Source organism: Filicampus tigris, chromosome 2, assembly GCF_054856515.1.
Source record: "Filicampus tigris isolate MCC_2025a chromosome 2, RoL_Ftig_1.0, whole genome shotgun sequence".
Lineage (NCBI taxonomy): Eukaryota > Metazoa > Chordata > Actinopteri > Syngnathiformes > Syngnathidae > Filicampus > Filicampus tigris.
Genome location: NC_141218.1, coordinates 8,308,848 through 8,327,456, shown reverse-complemented (window position 1 = coordinate 8,327,456; position 18,609 = coordinate 8,308,848). Strand labels below are relative to the sequence as shown.

The 18,609-nt window shown below is 49.7% G+C and overlaps 1 protein-coding gene across 2 annotated transcripts; it reads right to left on the bottom strand.

Annotated features, from left to right (window-relative positions):
• Positions 1–63: 63 nt before the first annotated feature.
• arhgef40 (Rho guanine nucleotide exchange factor (GEF) 40) lies at positions 64–17,836 on the bottom strand. 2 transcript variants are annotated; one of them, XM_086017100.1, is made up of 26 exons: positions 17,689–17,836; positions 15,429–15,518; positions 15,217–15,324; positions 14,138–14,423; positions 12,981–14,067; positions 12,180–12,391; positions 11,955–12,104; positions 11,765–11,870; positions 11,606–11,699; positions 11,455–11,544; positions 10,371–10,487; positions 9,201–9,299; positions 8,993–9,144; positions 7,747–7,885; positions 7,551–7,670; positions 7,207–7,398; positions 6,682–7,137; positions 6,268–6,605; positions 5,915–6,164; positions 5,757–5,846; positions 4,719–4,931; positions 4,240–4,446; positions 3,181–3,361; positions 1,840–1,929; positions 1,661–1,767; positions 64–665 (listed from the first exon to the last, which is right to left on the bottom strand). In XM_086017100.1, the coding sequence occupies exons 1-26, from the start codon at positions 17,689–17,691 to the stop codon at positions 639–641; spliced, it is 5,004 nt and encodes a 1,667-aa protein (XP_085873226.1). In that variant the 5' UTR covers positions 17,692–17,836; the 3' UTR covers positions 64–638. The 2 variants fall into 2 exon arrangements, with proteins under 2 accessions (XP_085873226.1, XP_085873233.1); XM_086017107.1 differs by lacking the exons at positions 15,217–15,324; positions 15,429–15,518; positions 17,689–17,836 and adding an exon at positions 15,059–15,161.
• Between the last annotated feature and the right edge of the window lie 773 nt (positions 17,837–18,609).

Sequence of the window (18,609 nt, the reverse complement as noted above, 5' to 3'; positions counted from 1 at the left end):
TGAGCTTTCTTACTTGACATCCAGAAACACCCACTCGCACACACACACACACACACACAAATGTTAATTTCCATCCAGTTTTAATGTCCAAGAAAAGTGTCAAGTAATGTGGTACAAGAGTGAGGAATCCCGACCCGAAAGCGGAAAATTATCCACGCAGCAAATGACCTTTTGATGCTTTTGTAAGCTGAAGATGATGATGACGACGACGATGATGATGCCACTAGTGGGCAGAGCACCAGAGCGTGATATCAAAAACAAAGCCCCAGCACCTGCAAAGTCTCACACGCCACCCGAGGCGATACGCGCCGCTTCCTGTTTACCATCATAAGGCCGGGTCATGTGACGCAGGCGGCCGTTCGGGCCGAGCGGTCGCTTTGTTGGCGCACAATGGCCGCTTTGTTGGCGCCACTCACTCCGGAACCCTCCGCGAACCTGCCAGCTGCGGAGACTGGCGCATCCGAGACGGTGTTCAGGTCTTGCTCTTAGTGACGTTTGACTGCTGCAGATGCGATGCGGCCGTTTAGCTGGTCCACATGGAGATGTCGCTGTCCCAACCAAAACTGCCAGTCACCATTTGCGCTTCAGCTGGGGGAACGCGGACCACGAAGCCTCACTCGCTTGCGGTGCCGTGACAGCTACACGGCAGTGGAGGGCGACTGACCCTGGGGAGGAGATGCCCACACACACACAGCAAGTAATGTGTCTTTGTTTATCTATCAATGCCAGCAACGTACAATACACAGTGCCAGGCAGAACAATTCAAAGTTCTCCCACTGGATAGTAGAAAGTGCAATCAACCAACGTATCCGCCTGTGCCCATATCAGAGGACAAGAGCAAAACATTTCACAGTGAGGAAGTCGATCCAGGAGTAAACTTACACGAGACGGTCAACCCCCGGTAGTCCCGTTTTCGCTATTTGCTGCAATGCTCAGACCTGATCCCTCAACAATCGTGGGGAGGTTACCATCTAGGTCTTTTTATTTATTAATGTGTGCTAAGATATTTACATCATGTGCATTGGTTCATTAAAAGTTGGCGTCAGTGTTGGACAAATGACTTCCAAAATGTTTTCAGTTAATTGTAATTCCTCATTTAGTTGAGGGGAGGGGCACAAAATTAAAGTCCAATGGGGTCTATATTGCATCTGAAAAGAGTGGATATAGAATATTAAAAGACTGAGTGAGGAATATGTCATTCCTATTCAACTGTTGACAAATGTAACTCACTACTGCACTCAAGAGGCAGTCAATGACACTGCCACGAGAGGATCAATAGTAAGTTCCAATAAATAAATTCTCTGGGAGTATTGTAAAAATCTTGCAGTGCATTAAAATAGTTGTAGTAAATACAGTAAATAGTTGAGAATTTCTGAAGATGCGGAAACAGGATTATATCACTGAGGTAAATAAAAACAAGATTAGATACGACTGTTAAATATTGGTTTAAAGAAAATATCATCATCACTGTGACAGCTGGGATTGTATCGCGTTCCAGGACCGAGTATTAATAATACAAATTAATATTACAAAAATACAATGAGTTATATTACTCAATTACTGCCTAACTGTAATATATTACTGTGACATCCTTTTGAAACATATTAACCCCCCCCCCCCCCCCCAACACTGATTTGCTGTGTGTCGGCGTGTTGCACACCTGAGAGCAGCTGACCGAGCTCCTCCTGGTGCCCCTCCCAGACGCCGGCGAGCCCCCCGCCTCCTTGTGGCTGCCGACGGACGACGAATCAGAGCAGCTGCTGTGCACTAAGGGGCGCGAGAGTTTTAAGAAATTGGCCGGAGCGCAAAAGACGCCAAAAAGGCTCGCACGGCTCTCACCTCTCTCCAAATCCGTCGGTTGACTTCCGCTGGCGTCCAGCAGCAGCTTGCTGGACACGCCCACGCACAGCGACTCCTTCAGGCACAACTCTGCGTGTGGAAAACGTTCACTTTTTTTCAGCAGACAAAAGAAGCGGGAAGCTCCAAAAGACTCGAGTCGCCATTTTTACCACTTGGGACTTGCCTGGCTAAAATTTCGGAGAGACTCCAATGGACTTAAAACTACATGACCCGACGAGGCTTGACTGGTTACATTTGAGAGGTGCATCTAACTTTAGCAACCCACAAAGGCAGGTAAGCTCCGTCAAGCTAGCATCATGCTAGTTTAGAAAAACAGAATAATGGACAATGTGAAGAGTGCGTTTGGAACCATCACAATGTGAATGGGATAGTACAGCTTACTAACACTGTTGTTGGCGGGCAGGCATCCCAAAAGAGGGATGCCGCTCGTGATTGGGGCGTAGCCGGGGTTTTTTAACAATCGTATACCTCCCCCCCGCCTGCGTTGGAAGTACACATTACAAAAATGCTTCGCAAACAAAACCGCGGAAGTGCGTTTTCAAACGCATGCCAAGCCTCTAGGTGGCAGTAGTTAGCCAAATACTGTCCATTGACGTCACTTCTACGAAACCAAAAACACGGCGCCAAACTCGTTCGGGGGAGAAACGACAAGAGGTCAGAATTGCTTTTAAACCTTTTCACCGAGAAGCAGTGGTTGGTTGCGGACAAATAATTAAGCAAAAAGCGCATAGAGAATGGCTACAACCAACGCAGCGCCGCGAGAGTCCATGTTGACTCGTATGAAAATACAAGTCGAGCAATGACGTCAAAGCATCGTTGTTGCACGGTGACGACGTAAATCTCCGGGTGTAACCGTCCACAGCAAAACGCGGATCGGAGATATCCGGAGATATTGGCAAATCTCCACTGCGGCCGGAGTTTTGAGTTTTCACTGAAAAAACTCCGGGGACGTGTGGATGATAGGGCTAACCGCAGGCTTATACCCGGCGTTTTCAAAAAGCCCTGCTATATGTAGACAGGGCCTTAAACATAGGGGACTAAAGAGAAAAAAAATCCGTTTCCACAGCAACACTTGGCCCCATCCACGCGCACGGGCCGATTGAGGACGACCCGCATGGATGAGAGACCAAACGTCCGCGCAGACAACCACAACGGATCGACACGCGAATACACAGCCTGAGTGCCAAGTGGCCAACACGCAAATATATTTGGACGACCGAGCCAGATTGCATGACTTGCTTGAAATGGATCGACTAAGATGGGACTTCCCGTTTAAGACTCCAGATTTCCTCATGGCTTGCTCCCAGCTATCCGTCCCACCTGTGCTGTTGATGGCGTGCGTCCACAGCAGGCGAGCCACATCCCGAGTCCAGGCCTTGCGGTGCTCTCCGTCCCGAGCCTGCAGCGTGACGCAGTCCCTGAGGCGAGGCGCCTGTCGAATCCACACTTCGAACTTGAGGCCGTCCTCGCCCACGCTCTGCGTCAGGCCCATGTCGGCTGTCTGCGCGGGAAGCCGCGCCGGCCGGGACATCGCAAGAGTTAGTGGAATGTAAATGACCACAAAAATCAAAAAATCGTTTTCAGTTGTTAGCCAAATCAGCCTTTTTTGTTACATCAACATAGGACATGTCACATGATTTTTTTTTTTTTTTTTTTTTTTTACTTCTCAGTACCGGCATTGTCAGGTGATAAAAGAGGCAAACTGTTTTGTGTGTTAGTTAATTCTTTTTGTGTTTTTAATTTGTTTGTCTTTTGTTTTCCATTGTGCCAATTTTGTTTTTAGTCTATATTCAGTCCCCTCCAAAAGTATTGGAACAAGGTCAAATCCTTTGTTTTAGTTGCATACTGAAGACATTTGGGTTTCGGATCAAAATATTCAGAATGAATTCCGAAGGCTACAAAACCGTCGTATCTGGCAATTTACAGAAAGTTGCAACCAATGGGGAGAAGCGTCGTCATCCAACAAGATAATGACCCAGAAACAGAAACAAGAATTGAAAGAGGCTGCAGGAAAGACCAGGAAAAGCATTTCAAATGAAGAATGCAACAATCTGGTGAAGGCTTGCTGAAGTTATTGCAAGTCACGGTTATGCCACCAAATATACAGTTATTCACTCGAAGTTAATTTAATAATGTAGGCTCCAAGATTTTTGCTCACTTGAAAAGTGGGAGACTTCAAGCCAAAGGTGCTCTGTCCCGAGTTGTTTAAAACATCTAGATGCAAATACCATGAAATATAAGCTGGAATTCTGAACGTTTGTCTGACATACTTCTTTTGATCTGAAACCCAAATATCTTCATTATACAACAAAAACAAAGGAACTAGGCTTGCCGGATCTGAACTTGTGCTTGTGTACCGAGCATGAGAACTTTTTGCACCTTCATGGCGTGTTTGTAGCTATAGGCCAAGCGTCCTGGTCCAGTGCCGCCGCCGCCGCCTCCTCCTCCTCCGCTCTTCTGTTTGGTGAAGATGATGGCGTGCTGATAGAGGAAGACCCTCCTGACGCCCACACGCTTCCGTCGGGTGCCGCCGCACACAGTCAGCTCGCCCTGACGCACGAGCTCGCCGCGCTCCGCCGCGGGAATCTGACGCACGTGACAACACTTCAGGAAGGAAAAGCCGTGCTCTGTTTTTCCCTACTGTGCAATCCCACCCCCAACAGCAACAGTTAGTCCTAAATGAATGCCACGCACATACATTTTTCTCCCCGTCGATTTTGATGGCATCATTGTTTTTTTTGTTTTTTTTAGAATATACGGCCAAGTCTAAATTGCCCATTGCATGCCATCAGTGTAGTACTGCGTTGTGCCAGTGTGTGCCAAAGTGGAAGTGGAGAAAGTGAGACAGTCGCTCTCACCGGACACCCGACGATGAGGTCGCTAGCCCGGAGGTCCTCGCCGTGCTGCTGGGCATGTCTCAGGACGGAGAGGGTGGAGTCGGAGGTGGGGTTGATGCCACCCAGCTCCTCCAGGGCCTCGCAGTACTGCTCCAGCCTCTGCGGGGGCGCCTGCAGGCACTGAGGGAAGCACAGAGGCGACAAGGGGGAGGCGGCGGTGGCGGGGAGTTTGGACTGAGCAGGGGGAGGAGGGGAAGGGGGAGGACGTGGAAAACCGGAAGGACTAGGTCAGCGTCTTTTGATGGATCAAGCATATGAATGGGCATGCCAGCCAAATTGCAGAGACCATTGTTAGGTCTCATTGCATGGATATAAAATTCACCAAGAAGGAAGGAGGCAGACAACGCAAGCTACTTCAGTGCCCTTTTGGAAAAGTTCCCGCGACTGCACTTTTGCAATCAGTTGAAAATGGATTTACTGCATAAACATGGGTGATTTTTTCCTTACAATTGGCGGCTTGAAATGTACTTATCGCATTTTATAAATGGCTTATTGATTCAATAAAATAGGTACATTTTCAAGATATTTCTTTTTAACAATTTGTTAATTGTTAAAAAAAAAATTATTTATAAATAACCCAATGAAATTATTTTTTAACATCATCTACAAACAAACTTGCCCATCTATCATCTTCAAAGAAATTGAAATGATGGCCTGCAGTTCCTAACCAGGGAACATTTTATTTATTTTTTGGGCCGTACCAGAATAGAGTGTAATTGCACATCGACATCAGTAGGTGGCAGTGGTGCGGTCATTGTCAGAGTGTGCGCAGCGAGCACAAACAATGTTAAGAATATTGAGGGTAAGAGCTCGCACTAACATATTGGGGGGATGAGGGAAGAACTATGAAGCAGTTCAATTTTCGATCGGTGGGCTTCGTTCAAAATTTTCAATTATGAACAACAAACCGAACTGTTTGACTTTAAAATTTGTGAACTGAACTTTGCTCTCACTCACGTAGGAAATCATCTTTCCTAAAACTGGTTCACGGCGACTCACTTTAAAGAAGTCGGCAGCTTGCGTGACCAGCGGCGAATCCGGTTCCGGTTTGGTCCGGATGTAGTGGGAATAATGCAGAAAGTGGTCCCGCTGTGCCAAGAAAACAGCACGACACGTTGAGTGAGAAGAAAAGCTGCCATCGTGGACTTTTCACTCACAAATTTACTGAAGCAGTCCTGCTGCAGCAAACTTTGCACCAGCGCGTCCTCCATGGCAGGCAGAAGTTCCTGTGAGTGGAAAGCGCTCAGCTCGGCCCAGCAGGGGAAGAGGGTTTCCGCCTTGCCCCGGATGGATTCCGGCGTGTCGGGGAGCTCCAGCAGGGAGAGGTACGTCTCCTCCACACCCTTGAGAACGGCCACATACTGTCGCTCGCTGCTCAGCATCCTGCACCACAGCAGGTAAAGTTTGCTGCGGAGGAACAGCGGAAGAGGAAAAAGATCAGCGGCCGAAAGGCAAAAAAAAAGGGGACGGGCGGGCGGTCCAGGGGGTGGGCGGGCGTGCCGGCAGCTACCTCTGAGCCGTGGATCCGGCTCGTTCCGTCCCCATCTCCCTCTCGGTCCTGCCCAGCAGCACGTGTTGCCGTGGGGAGCCCGTGTGGTCCACCACCTCCTTGCTGCTGACCTCCACCCCCCTGATCAACACCCCTCCTCCTCCTTGGACGGCAGCGGCCACACCGGTGGTGACCACAGGCTCCACTAGGGCTCGGCGGCCCAGCCAGGACTTGGGGGAGGTACGGCACTCGGCGGCTTTGGGGTTGCCGGCCCCTCTGCGGGGGGCCAGGAGGGCCTGCAGGTCGAAGCTGGGATGCCTCTTCCTGGGGGGCTTGGGAGGGAGGGGCGCCTCTGTGGGCTGAGAGGAGAAAGACATGATTAAGATTGCCAAGGCACTGCTAGAGAAGCGGAAAATGAAAATGGGCCATGCTCACGCTCTTCTTTAAAAGGTTCTGCAGAAACCTCCCCCCACCACCTGCGCTCTCTTTTTTGCCACCCCTGTCGTCTCCTATCTTCAGCGTGGAGCAGGTCTGCGGTCTGAACAGCGAGGCCAGCGAGCCCCAAGACTGCAGCCCGCCCTCGCCTCCTCTTGCCCCCGGCTCCCAGTCGCTCTCTCCCTCCACGTCCCACGGGTAGCCAGCGGCGGGCGTCCTGGCCTTCCCCTGGCTCTGGTTTTGGGCCCGCTCGGACTGGAGGAAGCGCGGCTTGACCTGCGCTACGGTCTGCTGGTAACGCTCCACCGTGCGGCTCCAGAGATCCAGAAGCGCTCCTCCGCCCAAGTCCACGGCCAACGAGCGGGCATCCTGGAAGCGGGACGGCGGAATGGGGGGGAGGGATGCCAGGGGGCAGACGGGGGAGGCGGAGGACACTTCGTCGCACCACTGGGAAGCCTGGAAGCAGAGGAGGGAGGTTCAGGTCTGCAGGTGGGGGCGGGGAGGGCCTCGCTCCAACGCGCTCACCTCCGTCAGAGTGGACAGTAGCCGCTGCGTATTGTCCAAAGCGGTCCAGCGGTCGGACAAGCAGTGGGACATGTCCCGTAGACGCTCCCTGAGTGAAGGGAGTTGGACCTGGATGTCGTTGAGGCCCGCCCAGTCCAAATCGTTCCAAGTCTCCAGGTCGGTAAGCACGGACAGAGTCCGGCTGTGCAGCTCCTGAAACAAAACAAGAATCATTCATTTTCTTCACACTACAACAAGGTGAATAGCCGGACTTCTGCAGACAGCGGCGTTGAACTGAAAACCCAATCCTCCATCCATCATTACAATGACAACAAGTAGAAGAATGTGTGGAGCCAGTTTCTCACATTTGCCGTTTCTCGCAAATTTTTGAACTTCTGCTGCTGGAGCGACAGTCTGCTCAGCGAAAGAGGCGGGTCCTTGTAGGCGTGCACCTGCGACTGCACTCTCTCTATCTCCTCGTCACACTGCAAAGTCCAAATTGCTCTTTGGTTGTTGTCGCAGAAAACGAGTCTTCAAAATGGTCTCCTTTTGCCAGTTTACCTTTTCCAGCTGGTCCACCAGGGCAGCCAGTCGGCCCAGCGCATCCAGGTCGCGACCCCTCCGGTTGGACACTCGCACCAGCCGATGGAGGGCGTCGTCCACACTGTCATAAAGTTTAGAGGCGGCGGCGAGCGCGGTCCTGCAGGAGCACAGCCGGCACGTTTATGTCAGTTCAGAGCTCGGCTGCTCCAGCTGTTTTTCATTATTTGGGATTAAAACACAGAAATTTGTTCCCAGCCTGCAAACAGAGTCGGTTTCCGGTGCAATAATATGTAATGCCACACACATCCACTCAAAAAATAAACGCAAAGTCAAATGGTTTTCTATCGGTGTCATGACATTTGAATCTTGGAGAATTTGCGCCCCCTTGTGGACAAATTAAAAATGGGGATTTTGCTAATAAACAAAGTAAGAGGTTGTCGACTTGGAGGAAGTATGATATTTTGATTATTTGAAGATCTCTGTATTGGGGGAAGAGCTAAGGTTAGCTGTTCCATCCATCAATCTATGTTTGGGAGAGCATATTCTGTTCAGGGTCGCCCCCATATTTCTCATTTGCTGTTGAGTTTTTATTTTGGGCTGTTTTATTTATTTATTTATTGTGGGTTTTTTTTCATTTGTTGTTGTTTTCAGTTATTTGTTGTTGTATTGTTCACTTCAGAACAACTGTAGAATGACAAAGTGCAATGTTTACAACTCAAAAATAAGTGACAACAAATACAACATCGAAACCCACAAAGACAGGCAAGCTATAATTAACTTCATCGATCAGCTCAGTGATAGCTGATCATTCAAACATAAACTAAACTGTTAAATCGAGAATACAATAAATAAACAATACTTGTTTTGGAACCATTAAAAAATAAATATGTGATTGTGAGCGTGTTTGTACAGCTAACTAACGCAAGTACAAAGTGGTGAATGTGCGAACGTATATTGTGACTTGGAGCTTTTGATCAGATCTGAAATTTTCGTCTCTTCCGGTGTCAATTGTATATAGTGTTTTATGTTAATTTACTAGCTTTATTTATTTATATTTTTATCTATATTTCACATTATTTATATATATATATATTAATTAATACGTGTATCAGTCTTTTGTTTTTTTATTTATTGTATTGTTTGTAAAGTGCTTTGTTACAGCTCTAGCTGTTATGAAATGCGCTATATAAATAAAATTGTATTGTATTGCATTAAGATTGGCCGCTCTCGAATGTTGCTGGACATCAAAAACAGCACAGATTACCTGCAATCTGGCGACGTCCGCGCCAACCCGCATGCGCTGTTGGTCAATCCTGCCAGCCAGGCCCCGCCCCCTCGCTGGAGCTCAGTCAAGCGGCCGTCGGCGAGGACGCTGGCCATGAGGCGCCGGTGCTTGTCCGTGCTCGCCGGAACCTCCTGAGGAAGCCGCAGTCAGGTTCACAGATCAACGGTTCGGACGCTCTCACGCCCACCTTGATGTTGTCGACCATGGGCTCGGCATCCATCGACTGCAGCGCTTCTCCCAGCAGAAGGAGGGCGCTCTCGCATTTCTCAGTCAGACTCTCTAAGCTCTAAAGAAGAAAAGATCCCAGGTGAGTTAGTCTAGTTCTCTCCTTAACCGAGGTCTGATGCATACAGTGGTAGCTTGGCATGCGAATTTCATGACTGAATGTACAAAATCAATTAATTTATTATTTATTTAAATTAATTGAAATGTCACTAAAATAAGATAAGAAGGCCTTTATTGATCCCACAGTGGGGACATTTTCAAATTCTAATTCTAATTCTGGCCCCTCAAAAACACTAAAATATTATATAAGTCAACCCAAACATATTTTTTTTCAAGAATATGTTCTATGCAAGCCCGCTAATTGAAACAAGGCATTCTGACAAATATTGCGTTTGTGGAATAGGACTTAATCCACCACTTCTTAGCCATCTCTGGGGACGGCCATTTTGTCACTTCTGTCGACTGAAAATGACATCACAACTGCTCAGGACTCAGGTAACGACCAACCATGGCCGACGTGTTTTCTGAAGCTGATCTGTGATCGTCCGTTACCAGTTGTGATGTCATTTTCAGTCGACAAAATGGCCGCCCCCTGAGATGGCCAAAAACAGGTGGATTGTTGCTGCTTAACTCATATTCCACAAACGCAATATTAATCTGAATGCCGTGTTTCAACTAGTGGTGGGCTGCTGGGAACATGATCTTGAAAAAAATATGTTTGGGTTTGATTTCCATTTAATCAAGGAAAAATAGCTCAGTATTGTGTCTACAAGGGGCGTGGCCTAGTGAATGACATCGGCAACTCGAGTCGATTTGTGTGTTTGACTGTCCTCTTCATTAAACATCTGAAAGTGCATCAGCTGCTGTGGCTCTCCTTGCCCAAATGCAAGGGCATTACAACACCTTCGTTATTCCATTCTTATTGTTTTTTTCATTTCACTCCAGCAGCACCATATCTGAAGCTCATTTGTGACTCAAATCTTTGGCTCACTTCACACATCAGCAAAAAAACGAAAAATGACCAAGCAACGGCTTGCACCTCTAAAAACATGCAAATTGGGGCATTTTCATGTCAAGGAACCACTGGATCCGAATCATTGTGTGTAACAGAAGCAGAGTGTATTTCTCTTACCAGTCTGAAGGAGAGCCAGTCTGCGTGGCAGTGGCTGAAGTCGCCCCCCATCTCGGTGGGCAGCTGTTGCCTGTCTACAAACTGCTCAAGGACTGCCGTTCCTCGCACCATGTGGACCTGGGATTGACAGGGCGGAAAGGGGGGGGGGGGGTGCCCAAGTAACAGGCAGCAATTACTCATATGTCAACATGCAGTGCATCCAAAACATGACTTGCTAAAACCCCGACTTACTGCACGAACACACTTACTCAACCATTTAAAAATACCGTATTTTCCGGGCTATAAGCCACACCGCTATATACGCAGCGCCCACTCTATTTTAAGAAACTTTTGGGGGGAAAACTTAAATAAGCCGCACCTATCTATGTTGAAAACTTTTTGATTCACTGCATTTACAGAACGATTATGAACTGTAAATGTACATGTATGTACCTGAGCAGAGTCTTTCCTAACAGTGCCTTTTAACACTGCAGCAACTTTGCTGATTCAAACGGAACAGAACCAAGAGAAGATAAACAGTACTTATCGTCATTTCACTGCCGGCTGCCGCTCCAGTTTGTCAGCTAATGTCCACCATCTATTGTTCTACTACATTCTACATATGCACCTGTCTTGTTTTATGTTAATAAAGTCAGCCAATGTAACACTCGACGTGCCAACTGTACTAAATCAACAACAGCATTTCACATCGAAACAACAGAACAGACGTAACATCAGCCAATCGCATTCATGTGCACTTCAGGGACCTCTAGGAAAACATCAAATCAAAGCATTACAGCACCTAATGCAAAAACCTAGTCTATGGCGCCCTCGCCTGTCGAACTCCTCCACCTGCAGTCGCATCCAGTTAATGGGAAATGTATTGTATTGAATTGTAGTGTCATTTCGGTTAGAGCGCCCCGAGCGGTGGAGGAAAAATCCACAGAATAGCCACACCGGACTATAAACCGCACGGCTGAAAACCTAGGAAAAAAGTCACGGTTTACAGCCCAGAAAATACGGTATTCAGCTCGTTCAGAACGTCGTGGGAAATACTTCCCACATTCCCGAAATATCTCAACTGCATCAATCATGCAGTGCTCACCTCTGTTCCCTCCAGCTGACAAGAAGGCTGCTGCTGCTGCTGCTTCCCCACCAAAAAAAGCACCGCTCCGAGACCACCGGGAACCAGCCGCTAGAACGCACCATGTCAAATTTGGTGTCGGCCCTGAGAAAAACACCTTGGCCAGTCTCACCTGGAATAACCCGAGCGTGGAGAGGCAGAGCGAGGACGGCGGCGAGCATCTGCTGTCAATCAACACCGCCAAACCTTTTTCTTTGGCCGCAGACCTGAGCGTGGCAGAGAACGTCAAGCGCGGGCTGTGATCCTCGCTCAAATGGCGGCGAGAGCTTACCCCGTCATCCTGTGGTAGCAGGCCAGGATGCGCGCCATCTCCTCGCCGCTGCCGGAATCGCCCATCTCTGCCATGACCAGAGCACGTCCCAATCTGTCCACCGTGCCTGCGGTCAGCATTCATCACTCAACCAATTAATCAAGCAACCAACCAAGGTTGGTTTTTTTTTCCCATCTGGATTTGAAAATACCCATCATCCGAAGCCGTCCTGACCGCAGGAGCTCTGTGTCTAATTCCCGGAGCAAAGGAGTTTCTTTACACGAGTCACTTGACCCCGCCTCCTCGTCGTTGGCGCTAAAGGCAGCCGATAGGCCGTTGCAGATGGGCAAAGATCCCGCCTCTGTTCAGAGACACCAAGGAAAATTCACTCGTCGGCACGCGTGTCGTGGAAGAGAAGGATCCGGGTTCATCCCACCTGCGCTGCCGGTCGCGCCGTTCTCCGACAGGCACTCGGCATCGGATGACGGTTCCGAACGGCGCTCCTCTGCGCTCGGCTGCCGCCTTGAGCCAGAGCAGGAAGTGGAGCTGAGACGAGGGGGAGCTTTCCCCTGCGGTTTGGAGCCCCCGCGGAAAGCGCGGCCGCCGGACCAGGCCCTCCCTTTGGGTCCCCTTCCCCTCCGCTTCCTCCTTGAAGTGAGGGACACGTTTTCACGCAACATGATGCCCACTTGTGCGACACAATGTGAATGAAGATTAATGTTCACTTTTGATGGTATTCGTGGAACAGAATTTTCTGAGGTCCATACCTGTCAACTTGTACGTTTCCCCCGTATTTTATACGTTTTTTTGATCATTTCAAATTGTGTACGCCGTATGACAATTTTTGTACGGGGAAAAAAAATAATAATTAAAAACTCGTTTTTTGTTAGACCGATCTCGTCTTTCCCATTTCGGCTCTAATCCGGAGCGTCCGTTAGCGATTCCGACTGCAAACTTCGGCCGACTTTCACGTGCAAAGCTCCGCCCCAGTACCCCCCGCTGAGCGATAAATACTGTGTCAGATTATATCCAGAAATATACGGGCAAACTTTTGTAAGATTCAGCACAGCCCGGGGTTGACAGGTATGGCGGTCTAACATTTTGGGGATCTCTGACAATCACAAAATATTACAAGCAGCTCTCTTTATGAAGACGTATGAAGCTGGGACGCAATCGATCGAAAGTGAACATTTTTAGTTGACGCATGAGCTGATCGTGTTGGGGGAGGGGGGGCTACCTCGGAGCTCTGAAGCCGGAAGCTTTGACTTCCTTCCCTCTCGTGCGCTCGTCATTCTTCCTTTCACCATCGTCCCTCATTTGGTTGGCTGTCGCGTTATTGCTATCTGCCGCGCTACCGCTAGCCGCCAGACTATTGCTAGCCGCGGCGGCAAACGTTTTGTCTGGTGCATCCCGTGTTGGCGTTGCAGCGTCACTGTCCCCACTCTGCGGTTTGTCGGGGTCCTCGAATACAGAGTCCGAATGGGACCCCGGGTCGGAGCAGCCCTCCGCGACATGTCCGACTGCGTCGGGCGACTCTGCGGCGAGCCGAGCGCTGTCGGAGTCTTGTCTCGTCGGCTGCGGCGTCGCCTTGTTCACCTCCCCCTCCCCCCCAACGCCAGGCCGCCTCTCTTTAAACGGCTGGCTTCCTCGGCCCTCGGTGTCTCTCTTGGTTATATCAACGGCGTTATCGGCGCCGTCGCCGGCAGGGTACGGGAAAGATTGTCCACCTGCGCTCGTTTGCGAGACTCCTGAAAGAAGCCCAGGCGCAAGCGCAGGCGCAGGCTCCTTGGCGGCGGCCATATTTGACGCCGCTGCGCAGATCCCTCCAACGCTGCCAAAGCCGTCCATTTGGCCGCATCCCGCCAGCTTTCCCCGCCGCAGTTTGATGGCGTTGCTCCTCTTGCAAAGAGGCAACGTCTTGGTTTTGCACATCCCGTGCATCTCCGTGTACCTGTGCCTCGGGTCAACGCCTCCATCAGGCCCCCCTCTCGGCTCCAGCAGCTCCACATAGTCCCCGTCCGGCTCAGGGTGCCTCGCAGTCCGCCCGAGCCCATCTTCACTGCGCCGCCGCCGGGGAAGCGCCGGCTCCGAGGCCGAGCCGTCCGGCGGCAAGGCGTTATCTTCCTCTTCCTCCTCAGCCCAGCCCCAGGAGTCCCTGCGGCACCCCTCGGATAGACCCTTGGACATGTAGCCGTCAAGGTCGGAAGGCGGGCCAGCTCCCCCGGACGGGTCGTGGATGAATTCGGGGTAGACCACCTCCTTCCACGGAAGGCGCAGCACGCCGTCGCAGGTGCTTACCAAGCAAGTGTCGAGACCGCCGCCCGCTACGCAGAGACGAGAACGCAAGTTACTACCGACCGCTGAACGGAGCCGGGACCCGAACGGAGGCGTTACCTTCCCTCCTGTGCCCCCGTTCTTTGTTGACGCTGTGCAGCCACTCGCCGGTGAACACGAGGGGATGCTGGGACTCGGGCACGAGGATTTCCTGAACGGTGCGTCCCCCGGGGGCCAGACACTTGAGGGCCAAGCGGGGACAGCGGGTAGAGAAAGGTACCACCTGCAGGTAGAAGTCATTGCTGCGCAGGAGCCTCCAGTCCAAGGTGGAGAGCTGGACCACCACTTTGCTGCCAAGACAAAGCGGCCAGCCGGAATGGAGGAAGAGGCAGCCCAGGTACTGAGACTAGACAGAAGGACGGAAAGTCTCAAAACGCATGCGACTGTTGGGCTTTGATCAAGTTCTGACTGCGAGTCTTGACTTCAGAATCGCGACTTTCAATCGGGTTTGGGGAACACAGAGGAAGAACCTTGAATCAATCACATGTCGGATCAGCTCTCTGGAACTTGTACTGCTTCGCTCATACCGCCCCCCCCCAAAAAAAACTCATTGAATTCAAATCCACATTCCGCATGTGTTTATTTTCACTCCCTCAACGCTTTTCTTCCACGGCGACTCCCTCTAGCGGCCCCCGCTCTGGAGTCTGGCCCGTCATGACTTTTACACTCCCAAAGTCAATTGCGGTTGCGTTGCTGCACTGTGTCCTCCTCGGGTTCCTTCCCTCTTCCCACGGCTTCACCAATTAGCCCCCTACCCCCCCCCCCCCCCCCTCCCGCCCCCCTTCTGTCGTCAAAACAACCACTATAGTCTGTAACTTTCGGCAGCTGCCATTTTTTTTATGCATGCGAACGAAGCCAATGCTAATATCTCGAAAAAAACAAAAAACAAAAAACTCTCTCGCTCCCCACTTAAATGTTGAGGTCTCTCCGTTTCTCGTTGTGCTTCTCTCACATCTGGAAACAATTATTGTCATGACTCACCATCTCAGTGCAGCTCAGCGACAAGGAAAAACAGTCTCCTGAACGCACGTGTCTGCAGTGCATACACGTGCGCTTGCAAACTCAACTTGGATCAAGTCACACTAAGCTTTTTTTTTTTTTTTTTTTATTCCCTCCATCTGATGAAAAGACAAACTCACACATGCGTGCTGCTGGAGCTTGTGAAGGAGGTGCTTGGCGGGGACAAAGTAGTCCAGGAGGTAGCGAAGGCTGTCCTGCTGGTAGGTGGACTCCAGGACGGTGAACACCTGCGCGGAGGACATGACGACCACTCGGTCTGTTGGACGTCACGAGCGCTTGTCTGTGTGTTTGCACATGCGTGTGCGCGTGTGTGTGTGTGAGACATGCATACCTGCGAGAGGAGAGGCGGTGCGGTGCTTTCGAAAGGTGGGTAAAGGGACGAGAGCGCCCCCTGCACACAGTCCTCCATGGCCTCTGAAGCCTGATTGGGACAAAAGATCTAGAATCAACTTTGGTGTTCAGCAGACAGACACACACACACACACACGCACGCACGCACGCTCAGTGCGGCACATTCACTCCTCTCGGCTTCCTGTTGAACATTCTGGGGAGTGTCAAACATTTCCTTGCGAGGGCTGGCAGTCAATGTGGAACCCTCACTCTCCCTTTCACACACAAGGGGTGTTTATTTTCCGACATGGCCTGTTGACATGGCAACATGCAACTTTTGCTCTCTCGTTCTCAACTTTGTTTCTCTGACATGACCCCCTCCCCCCTCGCCCCCGACATAGTAAAGCCATGTGTGTGTTTTCATCCTCTCAACTTTCCTGGTCTTACTTCCAGCCGACCACGCCATGTCATCCGACAACAATTACCTGGACGTAATCTCCCGCTATCGTCATCATGAATTGAAAAAGGTGAAAAAGTACAAGCTGGAGTGCAGAAAAAGAGATTCAGGTTGAAGTGACTTTTGAAGTGCGAGCTGCATCTTTTCAGGCACTAATCCATTTAAGCCCGGTACGCACGTGACCATTTTGAAATATCTTAAGCTCGTTTTAAAACACGAGAAAGCACGCTAAGAGGGAAAAGTGTTGCTTCTGGTCTTCTAGTGCAAGGTGGAGGTGGAGGACACACCGGGAAACGACAATCCCAATTTTGGACAAGTGAGTAGCGTACTGACTAGGGATATAACAATTAATCAAAAATCGATTCAAAATCGATTCGCCCCGACGAATCGACTCCATTAATCGAAAATCGAGTTGCTTGAATTCGTCTCGAAAATGTCTTGAAACGATTTTTCATTCCAGGTGAAAGCATTTTGAATGTGAAGATCAAATGATGCTTTTGCGCCCAAAGCTATTTAAAAAAAAAAAAAATCAAACCGAATCGAAAATCGGGAACTGAAAATCGAAAAATGGAATCGGGGCTTGAGTGAATCGTGAGATCCCTAACACTGACACATTGCAATGTTCCCCTGTGTGTATTTCAACATGTTCAGTGTCGAGTTCCACTGAGGCGGGGTGGCGCTCCGAGTGGAAAAGTGTTGAGTGGGTGTCAAGGGTCCCAAGGTTGCTGTAGTAACGAATGATTTGGGTTTCCAAATTCTGAGTTCTGTGGTAAAAGGAAAAAAAATAAAAGGGATGTTTTTGTTTATTTTTCCTCTCAAGTTGAAGAGTAACACCAGCTGGACTCTTGGGTTTCACCATCTATGCAAAGAAATTGTGCCATGTGTCTCTGACGGACCAAAAGAGATAAATAGAAAGACAACTCCAGACACAATGTGTTGTGCAAGAAACGGAGCAGGAGCAGGAGGAGGAGGAGAAAAAAAAAAAAAAAAACAGTGTGTGAACGGTGGGAAAGCTGAGCGTCCATGATGGGAAGCAGATGTGAGGAGTGTCCACAGACTTGAGGTTTTTGTCCTGAGAAATGCCAAAATAATACCGAATGCAAACGGAAAAAGCAGACTAATTCCCGCCTGCCTGAGAACGTGGACAGCTCTCAGCTGCCCGGTGCCCAAGCGCATGATGGGAAATGAGGTGCCCGTCTCATGTCCGCCGAGGACAAGCCTCTCGATTGTCCGCAACGAGCACACGTCAGAGTTGTGGAATGGACTCGGGTTGAGTTGGTCCGCGTATGCATTTTGTCGATCAGTTGGGACCCGCGCGGCCTGTCAACAAAGGCAGGAAGTGTCGTTGGCAGGGGGATTCTCTGATTGGCCCCCCGTCTGCTTCCATTTGCGCTTCACACAACAGACAGAAGAAGAGCATGTGTGTGTTTTCCCTGAAGCTGCTTGTGTCCATCCATGTTGGTATGAGGTCGCCTACCAAAAGCCTGGCTTTAGCTTTTCCCTTTTCCCCTTTCCCTCTCTCTCTCTCACTCGCTCGCTTTCTTTCTCAGGTCCAATATGGAAAATGCAGCATCGGGTCCCAAGTTTGCAAAGCTCTCCCCGCTGCGCTCTTTCCCTTCCTGGCTCGGGCCGCACCGCTCCACCCTGCAAACACACTACTTCTCGTTCCTGCCAAAGTCTCCTCCCACTCGGGAGATGGTCGGGCAACACGCAGACCAAAAAGTCACTTCTGGCCTTTCTAAAAGTTCACTTCGTCCGAGCAAGACAAAAAGCAAAAAGGCTTTCGTGAAATCTGTAGACTTACCATGGCTGGGACCGCAATCAAAGTCAGTCCACGGCCCCTTTCCTGGACCGACTTCCTCTCGGCATCTCCGCAGCGCCCTTCAACTCTTGACGGGCCTTGTTCTCATCACCTTCCTGGGAGGGAGCCCCTCGTCCTGCGCGCTCGCCACTGGATTTCCCAGTCTGGAAATGTACAAGCTGCATAGTCCTCACTCCCACAAACGTCCCACCGCCGCCACTCCTCCCCCTCCCCCGCTGAGCCAAACAAGAGCGCCACAGTCTGGCTGTACACTCAAACTTTCCGTTCTTAGCCCTAGAGGGAGCTAAGCCAGAGGACAACGCAAAGGCACTTTTATTTGTGATAGCAGGAGAGCGGCGGTGTGAAAGGTGGACGACTTAGATGATTGACAGCACCTTTGGAGTCCTCTACTGGCCTTTGTCATTTGGAGCAGCAAGCAACCATTTAAAACTAGTGAACAGCTAAATGTCAAAAAGGGCAAAAAGAAAAAAGGAAAATCACACAGCCTTTTTTTTTTTTTTTTTTTTTGCATTTTACATTGCTCCTGGGCTTCCTATATACTTGTACTGTAAATATAAAAAATGAATACAGATGCATCCCGTAAAAGAGGTACAGTGGGAACGTTCATTTTTGTCAGTAGTTAATTTATGAAATGCATAGAAACACTCCAAGTTTCTAATTGTAAAATTGAAATGACTATGGCTTTGAACTTAAAGCGGAAGTCAATGCAAACTTTTTTTTTTTTCAAGAATATGTTCTATGCAAGCCCACTAGTTGAAACAGGGCATTCTGATAAATATTGCGTTTGTGTAATAAGTGTTAATCCACTCGTTTTTAGCCATCTCTGGGGGCGGCCATTTTGTCTTCCGTCGACTGAAAATGACATCACAACTGCTCACAACGACCAATACCGGCTCGGATTTA